The sequence below is a fragment of the Plectropomus leopardus genome, chromosome 8, assembly GCF_008729295.1.
Source record: "Plectropomus leopardus isolate mb chromosome 8, YSFRI_Pleo_2.0, whole genome shotgun sequence".
NCBI classification, from domain to species: domain Eukaryota; kingdom Metazoa; phylum Chordata; class Actinopteri; order Perciformes; family Serranidae; genus Plectropomus; species Plectropomus leopardus.
Window position 1 is genome coordinate 1,488,270 of NC_056470.1, and position 17,119 is coordinate 1,505,388.

At 38.7% G+C, this 17,119-nt stretch overlaps 1 protein-coding gene across 1 annotated transcript; it reads left to right on the forward strand.

Annotated features, from left to right (window-relative positions):
* The first annotated feature begins 1,145 nt into the window (after window positions 1–1,145).
* On the forward strand, window positions 1,146–5,887 carry plagl2 (pleiomorphic adenoma gene-like 2). Its single transcript, XM_042491811.1, has 3 exons — window positions 1,146–1,294; window positions 1,389–1,889; window positions 3,512–5,887. Exons 2-3 carry the CDS (start codon window positions 1,549–1,551, stop codon window positions 4,995–4,997), a joined length of 1,827 nt encoding a protein of 608 aa, XP_042347745.1. The 5' UTR covers window positions 1,146–1,294; window positions 1,389–1,548; the 3' UTR covers window positions 4,998–5,887.
* Window positions 5,888–17,119: the final 11,232 nt, after the last annotated feature.

Genomic DNA, 17,119 nt, shown 5'->3' on the forward strand with positions numbered 1-17,119 from the left:
TTTGTTTTTCTTGCATGCCACCAGGAAAAAAATGTGAGCATATTGATGAATTTATTGATTGGGGTCCATGTTTAACAGCTAAACTATAATAACACAACCATTCACAAACTAACCCAACTCCTGGGGTATAATACAAGTCTTATTTATCCAGACATTTACTTAATACACTATAAAATCTGGCAACTTGGTCTTACTTAAAATAATCTTGGAATCAATTGCCTTAAAAGTGGAAAGTAAATACAACTATAAATCTTAATTTATGTTTACTTTTTATCTAAATGTTAAGTTTACTTCGCATTTTTTTGATTTCCTAGATTTTTTAAAGTAAAATCAACCTACGTATGCAATTTGTCTAAAATGTTTGCAAAGTATTGAGTATACGACTGGATAAATGAGCTTCTTATAATAGTGCGTGAATTGTGTTTGTAAATGGATGTTTAGATATAGGTGTGCTGTTGTTAAATCCAATCAGTCAATCAATATGTACGCAGTTTTCTGTGGAGGCATACAAGAAAAATGATTTCTTCATGGATTACAGGTTGCACGGTATGACAAACTGCAGTGTTTCCCACAGAATAAGAATCCATGTGTGGTGGTAGTTGATAATGGGGTTGGTGGGTGGGTTCTGCAAATTTGACCCTTTTATTTAGATCTTAAATGTGTGTGTGTGCCTTTTTTTATCATCGTGTGTCCCTTCTCTATTTTACTTCAGCAGCAGTTTGAGTTGGGGGGTGGATAATTGCTATGTAAATGTGATCAGAGCTGAAAACATGAGATTCATGGACGAGCGGAGCAGCTGCTGCAGAGGCATTGAATGCAGACTAGTAGACCCAGCCCAATGAGCAATTAAGATTAGATTCACTGCTGCTCCATCTGTACCCAGAGTACGCTCTGTGCTCAGAAAATGTGGAGCAATACATAACTGAACAGTATACATATTCCAATTGCGCTCCAAAGGAACTGTCCAGGTCAGTTTGTGACGGGTTACCACAGAGAAATAAATATGGGAAAATGGCAAATTGATATACAAATAGTCATTTTGAATGTGAAACTTTGCTTTATAATAAAAGGACTCTGGAGTCAATTTTTGTCAACTCACCCTCATGTTTGTCTTGTTTGTTCTCTCCTTGCAGGACAGTAAAAATGCAGAGCAGTGTTTCCCACTCACCGCCAACCATAGCTGTTGGGACTGGGTGAGGAGGAGAGAACAAGAGAGTGAAGAAGAGGAGCAACCGAACTACAGAAAGAGAAGGAAAGTGCTGAGACAGAAGTAGGACAAGTAGTATTTGAAGAGGTAAACAGCTGGCTTTATAAGAAAAATGTGTTTAATGTTGCCACAAACTTGGAAACAGTTAGTTCTAAAGCATGTACTTTCTATCTCACCTCAGATTTTGGCTTACCTTGATGTTTCCGCTGGATCGTTGGCCCTTCCTGTGAGCTCTCGTGTGCCTTCTTTTTCGTCAAGCCTCCTCACACCTTCCCACGTTGAGCCTGCAAGGCAGGGGAGCCACAAGTGACTTTTCATGGCAGCGGCACTCTAGGGCTGCCATGGCAGCTGCTGCCGCCGATGCCTCACACCGTATTACCGCACTGACGCCGGAGGAAGAGGGACGACGGACTGCCGCCAAGCTGTTTGGGAGCGCCGCCCCGCTGCCACGGACAGAGAGAGAGAGAGAGCGAGAGAGGGGGAAAGAGAGAGAGAGGGAGAGGGAAGAGGAAGGAGAAGAGGTAGGGAAAGCGAGTGGGAACGAGTGTTTGGTGTGCGGGGCCCTGTTCGCCTCACAGGAGAAACTCCGGCTCCACGCCTTGAGTCATACAGGAGAGAAACCCTTCCACTGCTCACAGCCGCACTGTCCTAAGGCCTTCAGCTCCAAATACAAACTCTTCAGGTAATCATGTTGGTCAGATCACAAACTTTGAAAAACTGCATGAGTCATTGCTTATTTAGCGTTCTCAGAATCTCTGATCAGCAACTTAATAAATTCAATCAAATTCAATATGTGTGAACCTGAAAGTCATCACTTGATCTTCAGGAAACAAACAAACACCAGAATCAAGTCTATCTCACCCCAGCCCAAGAATGATCACCTGAGTCTGCAGTTGTCGATGTCCATTTTGGCCACACACGCAGCCCCACTCCACAGGCTCAGTTTTTCCAGATGCACTTCCAAGGTGGTTTTGGAGCAGTCGCGCCTAGCACAAACCATCTCGCTGTGATCGCTCCTTAACGTACCGTCACAGCGTCACACATGTGCTGCCCGCGATTGCAGCTGTCTCGTTCATACAGACATTGCGTATCATTCACTAATATCTCCCTAAGTATTTTCTTAAATTGTTCTTAAATAAGTTCTTCAGAAAACTTGCTCGCACAAATTGTTCTCAGATTGATGAATGCCAATCTCCTCGTAAACTGAAAGCGCGTGCCAGTTGTCCCTAGTTAGCAGAAGTAAAAACCTGCTAATGGCCTTAAAAGGGCATGAGACTGAAGGGCCGTGAGCATACACAGACTTAAGTCACAAAGAGCTATCTAAAGGGAAAGTCGAAAAATATATAGACAGAGCACCGGAATCAAAAGGCAAAAAGAACTTTAGTAGTTCTGAAATGGAGGTACTGCTGCAGGAAGTGAACCGCAGACGAGCAGGGATATTTTGTCGCGTTAATTCTGGATATAAAATCACACACTAAAAAGATGCATGGTATGCAATTACATGCTCTGTGAGTGCTGTATCTGGAGGAGGGCGCAGTACAGATAAGGTTAAAAAGAAGTGGTTTGATTTGAAATCTGACAACAAATTACCTTGAAAAAATTTTAAAATTTTTTAAGGATTCTCTAACATAATTTTACATGTGGAATTATGATAATTATAGTTTTCCCTATTTTTTTCTCTAGACATTTTATTCTAGCTTTTTAAAAATTATTTTCAAAACCCACTAATTTCTTGCACTTCTTGGAATATTTCTTATCAAGTTGCTCATTGTCTTTTATCGCTTATAGAAGAAAAATCACATCGATCTGCTTTGGGTTCAAAGGTTTAAATACTTGTGAGAGGCATCTAAAAACCAGCACAAGAAAAAGTATATTACTCCAGGTTTCAAAGGGTTGATTAAGGGATTTTCCCCTTGTGTCTTACATTTTGCCCAAATTATGGCTTTTTAACCAGTAAAAGAACTGGAAACGCCCTAAAAGCACTTGCGCCATGCACTGTGGACCCTGTGCTACAGCTTGTTTAACGAGGGCCCTCCGTCTAAAACTCATCAACATACTGGGATGTTTGGAGTCTGGTGAATTACAGGAAGTGGTTCTGAGACTCATTTTGGGTCATGGCTGCAAACCACTGTGACTCATTTATGTATATATGGACACAAGGGGTTTGACTGAAAGGAATTCATCCCTCGCTTTAGCGCGCACATGCCTGACAGACTGCTGAGTAAATGTGACAATGAGACAAAGAATGTGTATCTTCTCCTGAAACAACCCAACTATTTACAGATCCTCTTGTTCCTTTTGCAGGCATATGGCCACACACTCTCCACAGAAGACCCATCAGTGCTCGTATTGTGAGAAAATGTTCCACCGCAAAGACCACCTGAAGAACCACCTGCAGACGCATGACCCCAACAAAGAGGCCTTCAAGTGCGAGGAGTGTGGGAAGCACTACAACACCAAGCTGGGATACAAGCGCCATGTGGCCATGCACTCTGCTACGGCAGGAGATCTCACCTGTAAAGTGTGCATGCAGAGCTACGAGAGCACGCCCGTGCTCTTGGAGCACCTAAAGAGCCACTCCGGGAAGTCTTCAGGTGGCGCCAAGGAGAAAAAACACCCATGCGACCACTGTGATCGTCGTTTCTACACGCGGAAGGATGTGAGACGGCACATGGTGGTCCACACGGGTCGAAAGGACTTCCTATGCCAGTATTGTGCCCAGCGCTTCGGCAGGAAGGACCACCTGACCCGCCACGTGAAGAAGAGCCACTCGCAGGAGCTGCTGAAGATCAAGACGGAGCCTCCTGACATGTTAGGTCTTTTAGCCTCTGGGTCACCACCATGCTCTGTGAAGGAGGAGCTCAGCCCCATGATGTGCGGCATGGGTCCCAATAAAGACCCCATGACGGGCAAACCGTTCCCCAGTGGTGCCCCTTTTCCAATGGGCATGTACAACCCCCACCATCTCCAGGCCATGTCTAATTCTGGGGTGGGTCACCCACACCCATCCCTGATGCCCAGCCCCCTGTCTGCAGCTATGGGCATGGGCTGTCACATGGAGTCGCCTGGACCTCTTCACCCACACTCCCACCACCACCACCATCATCACCACCATCACCACCACCACCATTCCCCTCCGCTGCCCCCACACCACCAGCCTCCGGCTCCCCAGCAGCAGCACCAGCCCCAGCCAGCCCCCAAATACCAGCTGGGATCTACCTCATACCTGCTGGACAAGCCCTTGAAAGTGGAGATGGAGAGCTTCCTCATGGATCTGCAGAGTGGCTCGCCAGGCCCGGTTCCCTCTGTAGAGCCGCATGCTGCTGCCTCACCCCCCAAGGACGGACTGGAGCCCACCTCGGGCCTCGTGGACGAGCTTTGCGGGGATCACCTCCTGTCCAAGAGCCCTGCGGTGATCGCTGAGTCTCTGTGTGCTGCTAACATGGACTTCTCCCACCTGCTGGGCTTCCTGCCCCTCAACCTGCCTCCCTACAGCGCCCCCATGAGCACGGGAGGCCTGGTGATGGGCTACACCTCATCCGCGACCCCCTCCTCTTCTTCCTCCTCATCTTCCTCATCTCTGCACGCTGCCGAGCCCCATGCTGCAGCAGTCGCCGCGGCAGCAGCCGCCGTCGCCACGGCACCTCTTACCTCTTTGCAACCGCAACCTCAGGAGCAGCAGAGCTCCAGCGGGGGTCTGGGCCTCGGACCCCTGCACCCCCTCCCACCAGTGTTCAGCTCCAGCCTTAGCACCACCACGCTGCCTCGCTTCCACCAGGCCTTCCAGTGAGAGAGCCAGGCCTCGGCCCCGCCATCACAGCCCCGATCTGGGGCTGTAGTTCTTTACGCGGCCAGGTGACAAAGTCAGAAAATTAGAATAAATAAGTGAACACTTAGAAGCCTTAAATGAAAGTGCACAAAAGCTTTTGATTGAGCCTTACAAGAAAGTTAAACCCCTTTGAACAAAAAAAGGAAAAGGTAAAAAAGAAGTTGAAGCAGCTTTTATTTGGGCTTTTTTTAATCCCCCCCTTATCCTATAGTTATAACAATGTATTAACCCAACCTTTTTATTTCCAGTTACTTTTATCCCCCTTCCATCCCCTTATTTAGTAGTATAGAGGGCAGGATCAGTAGGCCAAAAGGCGTGGTACTGCATACTTTAAGTAATAATATAAAAAAAAAAAATCAAAGATAATTTTTTAGTGAAGATTATCTGTCTTGTTGTGACCCAGAAAAAAAATATAGTTTGAAGTGGATATTTTGTTTTACTTTATTTTTCTTTTCCAAATGTAAGAACATGGTAGAATGTGTCTCATCTTGAGTTTTTGAACCACCAACTATAATAACCTAAACGTCACGATCAGTATGGAGAAACCCTCCTCTCTCTCGCCCCCAGCGAAGGAACGAAGAGATAAAGACACTGAGTCAACGATTGAGCCTTAACTCTAAAAAGCTCCTCTAGATGACTAGAGACACAAAAGTCCCCCCTGCAAATAAAAAAAAGTGCTCTTAAAGATATAGTTCAGATTATTTGAAGTTGGATGGGGTACTTATCCATAGACAATATATTACATACAGTAGATGTAGGCCGGCACATCCCCAGTTTGGAGAAACAGGCATGAGTCTGACATGGAAGCTAAAAAAGGTACAGTTGTGGAGGGGGACAGCAAGAAAACATATTTTAGCCACCTAAAAAAATAATAATAATAATTTCAGTATAACTGAGCAAATTGGCTTGATTTCTTTCAAAAACGTGAGAAGAAGGCAATTAGCAAGAAAGAAAATTACCTGAAAATTAGCAACAAAAAAGTGAAAAAGAACAATGTAATGATCTGAAAAAGGTGCTTAAAAATGATGATTATTCTTTATCATTTTTTAAATATATAATTATGATTATTACACCCACAGACATTTTCCTAGCTTTGGAGAAAAATTTAATTCACTAATTTCTTTCAATCTGTTTAATACTTCTTTCTCTCATTGCCTTCCCCCCAATGTTTTTATTATTACCAATTTTCTAAGGGTTTAAAGGTTTAAATACTTGTGAAAGGCTTCTGAAAGCAGCAAAAGAAAAGTGACGTCGCTCCAGGTTTCAAAGGGTTAAATGTTTGCAATATTAAGAGTACTACTTTACTTTAATGTCAGACATTGATTTCAGACGGAAAAATTAAGCCATTATTTCGCTCTCTTTGAAACCAAAATCCATTGATAAAAAGTATAATTTAACATCTCTGAACACAGGAGCTGCTGCTCTACTGCTACCTCCATCAGTCAAGTTTTTCTGTGTTATTTTGTGAGTTTAGCATTTAAAGGATTAATTTGAAGTCACACAGTTACACAAACTAACTGATCAAAGCAGTGGGAGACCTGCAATTCTTGTGTTTAGCGAGCTAAAATTACTGTTTTTCTTAATGGAGTCTGGTGGGTTTTCACAAGAGCATAGACGGGGAACTGAAGCTGTTAATGGTTTCCCTGTCAAAATGGGTCGTCTCATGGAAACGTAAAGCAGTGAAAATACTTTAAATATAGAGTACACTTAAACTGATATTTTTTTTTTAGGTTGGACCTTTTTGGGTGGCTAAAATATGTTTTGTTGCTGACCCCTATCCATAGCTGTACATTACTTAGCTTCTTAATTATTTTCTTTTAACTGTAACTAATTTACTCCTAGAGTCAGGTCAGTTGGAATGAAAATAGCTCACTAAAAAAACACACATTTTAAAAGAAAAGGAGAAAAAAAAACATAGAAATGTGAGTGAAAATGTGTGAAAATTATGTCATATCACGCTGGCTTTTTTTTTACTGCGCCCCCAAGAGAAGCACTTTTTTTTTTTTTTAAAGGCACTTGCCCTTTAGAATCTCCTCGGAAAATCTTCGTCTTCTTCCTCGTGACTTCTCGAGGTTTCCGCTGCCTGAAAACAGAGACTTTCTCCTCACTCTCCTTCCTTCACCTTCCTTCTAACAGTTATCTTTAAAAGCTCCCACCATAATTGCATAACGAGAATTGCAGCTGTTACTCTGCTGCTCAACATATACCTAAAATATCTTTTTGGAACAAACACATCTTTTAGGCAGTCTTTTAAAAAAAAAGATGCATCATCATGGTAATGATGAACCCTGACATATGTGAATGGCAACAAAAAACAAAACAAAAGAACTTCAGTGACAGATGAGTAAAAATGTGTTAAAGAATGTTATTGCAGTGTACGAAATATCTCAAAAATGAATATTATTATTGCTTTTATCTCAGTAAGGTGTATTTTAGGTAGACGTATTAAAACTGATGTTTTTTGATGTCTGGCAGGTTTACATTTGTGTGTATCTTGCTTTTTTTTTTGATCAAACAAATGGATGAAGTATTAGCTTTTTCCCTTAAGCTTTCTCTGTCATATCCAATCTTTACCTTTACATGTACTTGAGTTAGTATAGCGGAATCAAAACTGTGGATGGGAAGTGTCTATAGATGGCTGTTAGTGGCTTAATAATCAATTAGGATTTGAACTAGATAGATTGTTGGGATGCTGACACGGATGGCCGATGAGTCGATGACTTCGATGACTTAACCCCTGTGCTGTGGGTGGAAACCTCACCGCGAGCTCAGCGGACGTCTCGGGAGTTTAGATCCTTTCTAACCATTCACCACCAGCCTATAAAAAAAAACCTGAGCCCAAAGTTAACCTAAGCTTCAAAGTGTAATAGGTGCTCTTTATCTAACGCCGTCTGTGGCGTGACACCTTGCACAACCACGATGTCACACGGTGCCCGCGTCGCGTGTGATTTTGTGCGGAAATGTCATTCCATGCAGTCGAGAGTTGCCGATGGCAGTCGTCACACCACAGGCGGGCCCCGATCACCATTTGAGTAAAAACAAAGAAAAAAAACAGGAAAAACATAGCACATAGAAATGAAACGTTAAAAAAAAAACATATTGCTGCTTTTAGCTACGGTTGCTGATGGACGACAACTGTAGACCACTAGAACATTTCAATTTTTTTTTATTTTTTTTTATTTTTTTGCAAGATGGACAGCAAGCTGAAAACATGCACAAACCGAACCAACAAAGTGTTCATCATCCCCCGGGCCCCATCCCCTCTGTACTTCTCCTCCTCCTCCTCCTCCTCTCTCAGCTGCTTTGTAGAGTCAAAGGTAAAGGGTCTGAAAATATCCGCAAGAACGCAGTCACCCCATTCCCAGGCTTTGACATTCAAAGCACAGGGGGGGACGCATGACTGACTGCACAACTTGGGGTATTTGCTCATAGTCATATATTTGTTTTGTTTGTTGTCCTATGATATATTATTTTCTGTTTGTATAAAACAGGACCTCGAAAAACAACACAACACATCACCTCATTTTTATTTGTTTTATTTTTATTTTTTTTCTTACCAAAACCTGGGGAGAAGAAACTACATTTTTGCACAATTGCTTGTTACAAAATGCTACGAGTGTTACCTGATTTTTTTCGATACTGTAGGATACGAAACCCCCGGTGATGAGCAGCTGACGACCTCTGTGTTTTAGACGTGCTGTAAACTCACTAGTGAGCTTACTTTAAAAAATCTAGCAAACTGATTGCCTTGACAAAGCCAAGTAAATATAACTAATACTTTAAATTTATTGTCACTTCATATCTAATTGTTAATTTTAATTAAGTTAAGTTGTATTTACTTAATTTTGTGAGGTTGCTGCAACTTAAAAATGACAAGTTGAATTAACTTGTTCTTTCTAAGTGACAGCTACTTAAGTTTTGAAGTAAACCATGTTAGTCTTAACTGAACAGTTTCATGTATTTGTATCATGATGAAAAGGATTTTGCATGTAGAGGAGTTTGGATACCTGTAAATTTGTAAGTTCTGCTTTGTTGACATGTTACAGAATGTGTAGAAATGTGCTTGATTGTTTGCAACCAGCAGAATTACAATGAAATGAAGTAAATTTAACCAAATTTCAGATACTGAAGAAACATAACTTAGGACTTATAGCTATATTAACTTTACTTTTTCAATGCAATCGATTTCCTAGATTTTTTTTTTTTAAGATCAACTTCTCAGACTTTACAGTGCAGGTGAATATTCCCCTCGGGAGGTTGGAGCAGCTGAAAATTCAGAATCGGCAAGCACTGATGTAGGAAAAGCTTCCCCACAGTCTGACTGTTTAATTACAACCTTGTTGCTCAAATCATAGATTTTATAATTCAAGTTCTGAACTAATTTGAAACTTTATTTTATTAGTCTTCCCCCCTGGAAAGTCATTGTTTTAATAATGACTTTATTGATCCTAAAAAGATTTAGCTGTCAGCACCTTTCTGAGATTTCATGATATATTAAAAAAGAAAAAAATTCAAATTTGATCTTTATATGTGCTTAAAAAAAGGGTACTTTTTAAGAAAAAACCCTCTTGGCTTAAGCCAAATTTGTAGCAATCAAATTGAACATTTATATTTTTGCAACAAATATTAATTTAGCCCTTTAAAAAAAAGTTGAAGAAAGCTTTTGGCATGTATTAAGTTTGTCCTCCCTGGGTTTCTGTGAGCTAATCTGAATTCTAGCACTTTCAACCTTTAAAAAAAAAAGAGTATTTTTTTCTTTTAAAATTTCAGCTTATATGTTCATATGTTTTTAATTTTGTATTGATCCTGTATATGTATGTGCCATTAGTTTGATGTGTAGACTTTATCAACCTTTGTGTATTTCTCTTCTCCAAAAGAATAACAGTATTTTTGATAGACTTTTCACTAATATCCTTCTAAAATAAGAGCTCCCCTTGCCCCTTCTCCTTTGAAATTGTTTTGTTTTTGGGTAACCAGCTTTGCCTTCTCCCTCATAAATTTATCTAATCAAACACTACAGCCAAGAGCCTGAAAAGGAACAGCAACATATCTGTTATTCTGAGGCGGTGGGACCGTTGTCAGCAGTGTCAAAGCCACAACCTGACCACAACCTGCCAATGAAACGCTGTTGCAACAGAGACCCATCTGCACGCCACTTTTAGACCATGTAACGGGCAAAAAGTGAAGTTCGAAATGACCCCAAAACTTAGCACTTAAAGCTTAAAGCCATGGTCACAGAGCTGGTTGTTCCTGCAGAAGAAACAAATACATAATCAGAATTATGTATATGTAGTGTCACAGAGTTACAAGAATTGCAGTTTCTGTTTTTTATTGCAAAGTGGGTAATAAGCTATCAAATGTAGCTAATTAATGTTACTTAACTTTACGTTACATTACGTTAACTTTTAGATCATTTAAGACAGGAGTGAAAAAGTTGTGGTCAGGCCATATTTGCAGCTGTGATACACTGACGACAGATCTGACTCCTATTGAACCACCAGCTGATTTTTTTCTCAAAATTAATTAATTTCTGAGTTTTTCTGGGAAAACGGGCCCTCTATCTGGATTCACACACAATATGTATGGAAGTCCATTTCTGCAAAGGCATGAAAAAAAAGAAAAAAACACAAAAACTTAGACAAGATAACAATGGTCAATTTAAGTAACAAGCCAAGCAGAATTCAGCTGGACGAAGATATTTTAACTTTACTTAAGTTATTTTAAAATGGGAGACTATTTACACTTTTTACTTTTTACCTCCATTTAAAATTTGTTTCAAATTTCAGTTATAGTGATAAAATATTTGTTCAACCAAACACAACCCTTATCATGCTGTGAAAATCTGTTATTTGCAACCCTAACTACTATATATACTGGACATGTAAAGTTATCACTTGACTCAGTAAATCAAAATTTCATCTACATTGTGTTAATTAGGATAGTTATGACTTAAATGTTTTTATTAACTATCATAATTTTGACTTAGTATCTCATTACAATTTTACATCAGTTTTTTTTCTCTCTTTTTTGGCAGAAATGGGCATCCTTACTTTAAGCTGATACGGAACCACATTAATAAGACTCTTAGCACGTATATACTATATACTGACCTCTGACAGCGATGTTATATTGTTCCTCGGCCTGGCTGTAGCTCCATTACCTCGACCTGCACCTACTAGGGATGCACTTATCCTCACCTCTTCCTTTTTACTACTAGGTGCAGAACACAAACATTTTAAGGGAATTTGTTCATCAGTTTGAGAAACTGATTTGATTTTAATAATGCTCTTTCTTTCTTTCCCGCTTTTCTTTACTTTTTTTTTTTTGCTTTTAGTAAGAAACTGGGTACTGTCTGATGCAGGCAACATCCACATGTAGTTTTATATATTCTAGCTTAATGTAAGTCTTGCATTCCAACCTCTTTGTGTATCTTGTTTAGTGACATAGCCCAATTTATTTTTATCACTTGCTATTACAGCCACCTCTGGAATAAAAAGGGTGAAAAAAAGGTGAACGAAAATAGAATATTTGCATTCACTTACACTATTTTATATAGCATGGAGTTTATCAACTACAGGGAGAATTATATAAATGATGTGCTTCGGAGAAAGAAAAGAAGAAAATGAGAAGTTTTGCTTTTTTGTTACATATCTCACATGCAATCAGTTGCTGCAATGTAGAAGTGACAGATTTGTATATTGGTTGATCCAAAGAGATGATGAACACAACAACAGAACTATTGACTTATTGTACAGTACAGTGTATCTTTGAGTTGTCATGTGTTATGTTGAAATGATTAAAAGACAAACCAGCGGTTTCATACCTTCTTTGCATTCTATTTTTTGTTTCCTCTTCACTTTCTTAAGTAAAATGTAAAAATCTACTACAATATGCCAGTATATCAAATGTGTATAGATAGCCTAAGACCTTAAACACGAACATCAGTATCAAGGAGGAGGAGACTGTGGTCATAATGTGTGTGTGTGTGTGTGTGTGTGTGTGTGTGTGTGTGTGTGTGTGTGTGTGTGTTTGTCAAGTCAAGTCAAGTCAAGTCAAGTCAAGTCAAGCCAATTTTATTTATAAAGTTCATTATCACAAAACACAGTTCGCCTCAGAGGGCTTTACAGCATAAGACATCCCTCTGCCCTGAGACCCTCACATCGCCTAAGGAAAAACTCCCCCCAAAAAAACTGTAACAGGGGAAAAAAATGGAAGAAACCTCAGGAAGAGCGACTAAGGAGGGATCCCTCTTCCAGGATGGATTGTATGCATACTGTATGTGTGTATGTGTGTGTGTGTGTGTAGATATATATATATATACATATACACACACACATATATATATATAGAGAGAGAGAGCCCGACCGATATGTGCCCTTAAGAAAACCTTTTTTTTTTTACAATGGTTTCATTTATGTAGTTAGTCCAGCAGATTGCGCTCTGACTCCATTGTTTACACTATTCTCAGCACATGTAGCAGAGCTAGCTCACAGCAGAGTGGACGGCGTAGCAGGATATTTTCAAGGTAAGTCACGTTGAAATATTACCGTTAAGTTAATAAACAATGGCCTCATCATTCCTCAAAGAATAAGACGATCTCAGGTCCCAGGATGACGGGAGGAGAGGACTACTATCCTCGGGGCGGGGTTATATTTAAAAAGCAACACATTTAGCGACTTATTTAGATCATCAGGAAACAGGGAGGAAATATACTGTCATTTATTCCCATGCTTGCTGCTCTTAGTAACTGCGGCACACCGGTGTAAGCCAGCGTCAGCTCAGTGTCTCCCCCCTCCAGCGCCAGGTGTGTGTGTGACAGGATGAGAGGAAATGCTGCTCGTGCTTTGAGTTCAGGTGTAGTGAGTCTCCAGCTCGGTTATGTTGAAAGAATAAACTGATATCTGATGTTTGATTCCTTCCAACAACAAGCAGAACAACATGTAAATATGCAAAGATCACAACAAAGCCGGTAGGCCTACTATTCTGTAGCTGAGGTGCTTCCTGACATTTTGGGAATGTTCCACTCTGTAGTTCCATTATAACTCAAACAGAAAACTTCTCCACCCTTCTCTGTCCCCATTGAGAGGGTCTTAAGCACAACAGGGAATATCAATGAGGACAAGAGGAGCTCTCTGGCAGGTGTAAATGATGCATTTTTGATGATTTTTTTGAGTGACATACTATACTATGACATTTTTTATTCATTTTGAGAGCCATAGTATGCAATTACGTTTTTGATGATTATAGTATGAGGGTTCTGAGGGTTTTTTGTAAGCGACAAACTATACTATGAAGTCTATGATGATTTTTTTTAGCAACTTGCAATACTGTGATGTTTTTTCTTATTTCGGAACGCCTTGTTATTATGACATTTTTTATTGCCAAACAATACTTTGCTATAGTAAAACATTTTTGATGATTTTAAGCGACATACTATAGTATGATGCCAATGATGATTTTTGAGCAGCATACTATACTATGATTTTTTGATCATCTTTAAGCGCAATATTATACTATGATTTTTATGATGGTTTTTAGCAAGATACCATACTATGACATTTTTGCTAATCATTGAGCGGCAAAATATACTATGACGTTTTTGTTGAAATCATCAAACACCTCATACTATAGCATGGCACTCAAAAATCAACAAAAACGTCAATTAATAGTATGTCGTCAAAATAAATAATCAAAAATCTCATACTATAGTATGGCGCTCAAAAATAATCAAAAACGTTATAGTATAGCATGTCGAAGAAAAGGCAAAAAAAATCAAAATATAGCATGTCGAAAAAATGGCTGAAAACGACATAGTATAGCTTGTAGAGACACATTATAGTACAGCATGTTGAAAAAAAAAGATCAAAAACATCACAATATAGAATTTTCAAAAAAATGGCTGAAAACGACATAGTATAGTATGGTAAAAAATGTCAAAATATAACATGGCCAAAAAACAGCTGAAAACCACATGAAATACCATGTCGAGACACATCATAGTATAGTATGTTACTCAAAAATCATTAAAAACGTCATACTATAGTATGTCGCTAAAAAATCATCAAAATGTCATACTGTTGTATGGTGCTAAAAAAAATCATCAAAAACATCATAGTATAATATGTCGCTGAAAATGATCAAACACATCATAGTAAAGTATGTCACTCAAAAATCATCAAAAATGTTACATGGTGCTCAAAAATAATCAAAAATGTCATACTATAGTATGTCACTCAAAAATCAAAAATCATCAAAAATCATCATCTATGATATAGTGTTTTTTTTCATGATTTTGGACAATATACTATACTATGAAGTTTTTTCTTAATATTACATAATACTATAATTCTATAGTATGACATTTTTTTCATGATTGTTGGTGACATACTTTACGTTTATTCCATGATTTTGGAGGACACTGTATTTTATGAAGATGTTTTATAATTTTGGACTACTGTCTAAATTTGTGGGGTTTTTTTTACTATTTTGGACGACATACTACAGTATGACAATTTTTCATTATTGTGATGACATACTATACTGTGATGTTTTGTAATGATTTTGAACACCTAAAATACAATGATATTTTTTAATGATTTGACACAAAATACTACACTATGACATTCTTTCATTATTTTAGATGTCAGATTTTTTTGACCAACATACTACTCTATGACTTTTTTATACATTTGTTTTCTCTGTTAGTTTGAATGTCATTCTACATTATGGCTTTTTTAAATAATGTCATCAACGACATTTTTAACCATGTCTTTTTCATTGAAGTTTTGATGACACTATACTATGACTTTTTTGCTGGCATACTATATTGGCTTTTTGTGACCTTTTTGATAGCAAACTATACTTTGACCTTTTTATGATATTTTTGTTGACATACTATACTTTGACTTTTTTTATGACATACTTCGCTATGCCATTTTAAAATATTTTTAATGACATCTTACACTGCCTTTTTCTATTTCATTCCATTTTATATTTTAAATACTTTCTGGTGACATTTTCCTGATAGTTTGAATGTCATATTATACTAAAAAATGCATTTCCTGCGGAACATGCATGTGGATGCTGATAGCTAAAAATTAGTTTGAGATCATGTTTGAAAATGCAGAAATACATAGCTGAAAATGCAGAGACATATTACAAACTGAGGGAAATATCTGAAAAACTGGCAGAAATGAAAGCTGAACTGCTTTAAAGTGAAGAAGCTACAACTTGAACTGCAAGAGTGTGTCATAGCAAGAAGTTGATGTCAACTGAAAAGGTTAGGATAATAAATGTTTAATATTTTAGGCATAAATGTCCTTGAGGAGCATAACATTTTGACATTTGCAAGGTTTCTGAAGTCGAAACATACAGCTGAAGACAGAAGGAGAGAGTATCAGAAATAGACAGGAATACAGAGACAGTCAGAGAGGGAAAAAAAACGAGAGATAGGGACAGACAGAGAGGGGGAGACACTGACAGACAGAGAGAGACACAGTAAGAGACAGGGAGATAAACATAGAGAGACTAAGACAGAGACAGTCAGAGAGAGAGAGAGAAAGAGAGAGACATTGACAGGCAGAGAGACACACTGAGTGATTGGGAAGTAGTCGGAGAAAGAGACAGATAGAGAATGAGATAGAGAAGGAGACAGAGAGAGAGAGAGAGAGACAGACAAACACAACGACAGTGAATCTGTTAACTATAGGAGGCATCTGTGTGTTGAGGAACATGCACACACCAGCATGGCACCATGTTTGACACAGAGTAAGAAAGACAGAGAGACACAGAAAGACAGACAAAGAGATTTAGACAGAGACAGACAGAAAGACAGAGAGTAAGAGAGACAGAAAGACAGACAAAGAGAGAGAGAGAGGTAGAAAGACAGACAGAGACAGAGACAGTCACAGAGAGACAGAGAGACAAAGACACGCAGAGAGAGAGGGACAGACAGAGACAGGTAGAAAGACAGAGATGGAGACAGACAGTGGCAGCATTAATACTATGGAGGTCTGACCTGCTAATTAGAAGCACCTGTGTGTCTGACAGTGACAGGTCATGGTCACAGCTGATAAATACAGAGAAGGAGTGCTTAAAAAATGTTATACTGTCAAAATGAGTGGACAATGAGCACCACATCAGATTGATGTGTAAAATGTGTAAATAAAGTGAAAAATGACTGAGAAAATCCAGTTTCATAAAGTCCCTCCATCTGGGTTTTGCTCAAACTTGATGAGAGAAATCAACATTGCAGCAAACAGGAGCTGGACGGGATCTCTTGTTGCTCTGAGGCAGAAAACGCATACAAATACTAAGCCTATGGCTTAGATTGGCATATGAGGTGAAAGAAAACTCAAATGCCTACGTTCTGATGTATTAATTGCATATGAAGACCTTATACTGTGGGCAGCAGAAATCATCTGAAAAAAGCATAAAACTTAAATCACCAAAATTCAAAAACCGTGAAAGATACAAAAGAGCTGAATTATACCAGAAGAGTTGAAGGCCTTTTGAGCTGTTTAAAGTTGAAATGGAGTGTATAGTTGAAAGTATGAGGAAGCAGTAGGCTTTCAAAGTGGAGTGGGTTAAAGAGAATTTGAAAAATGTTCCCATTCATTTCAATGAGAGAAAAAAAGTGAAAAAAGCTTAATATTTCAGAGTTTAAAGAGTTAAAATGAGAAAAGTCATAGCACAGATGACCTGAAGGAGCTGAACGTTCTGATAGTTGAATGGTTTAAATAGCACAAAGTATGCAGAAGGAGTCGCTGACCAAAAAACGTACGGAAGAAGAAATGAGAATATTAACGAAAAGATCAACTTTGTTATGATATCTTAAATGTCATACTATACTATGACTTTTTATGATTTTAGATGACTCACCATGCTATGACTTTTCATGACATTTTGAATGTCAAACTATTATATGATTCTTTACATTTTAAGGGCATATGTATAATTACTGTTTTAGGATATTTTTATGATATACTACACTATGATTTCTAATTATATTTTAATGACATGCTATAATATGATTTGTTTATTGTATTTTCAATGACATACTACACTATAACTTCGTCTGGCAT

What these genes read in the sequence shown, in the direction of transcription:
- plagl2 (XM_042491811.1), top strand. Translation starts at nt 1,549, where the DNA reads ATGGCAGCTGCTGCCGCCGATGCCTCACACCGTATTACCGCACTGACG. An exon ending in TCCAAATACAAACTCTTCAG is followed by an intron (nt 1,890 to 3,511) that starts GTAATCATGTTG and finishes TTCCTTTTGCAG; the next exon opens with GCATATGGCCACACACTCTC.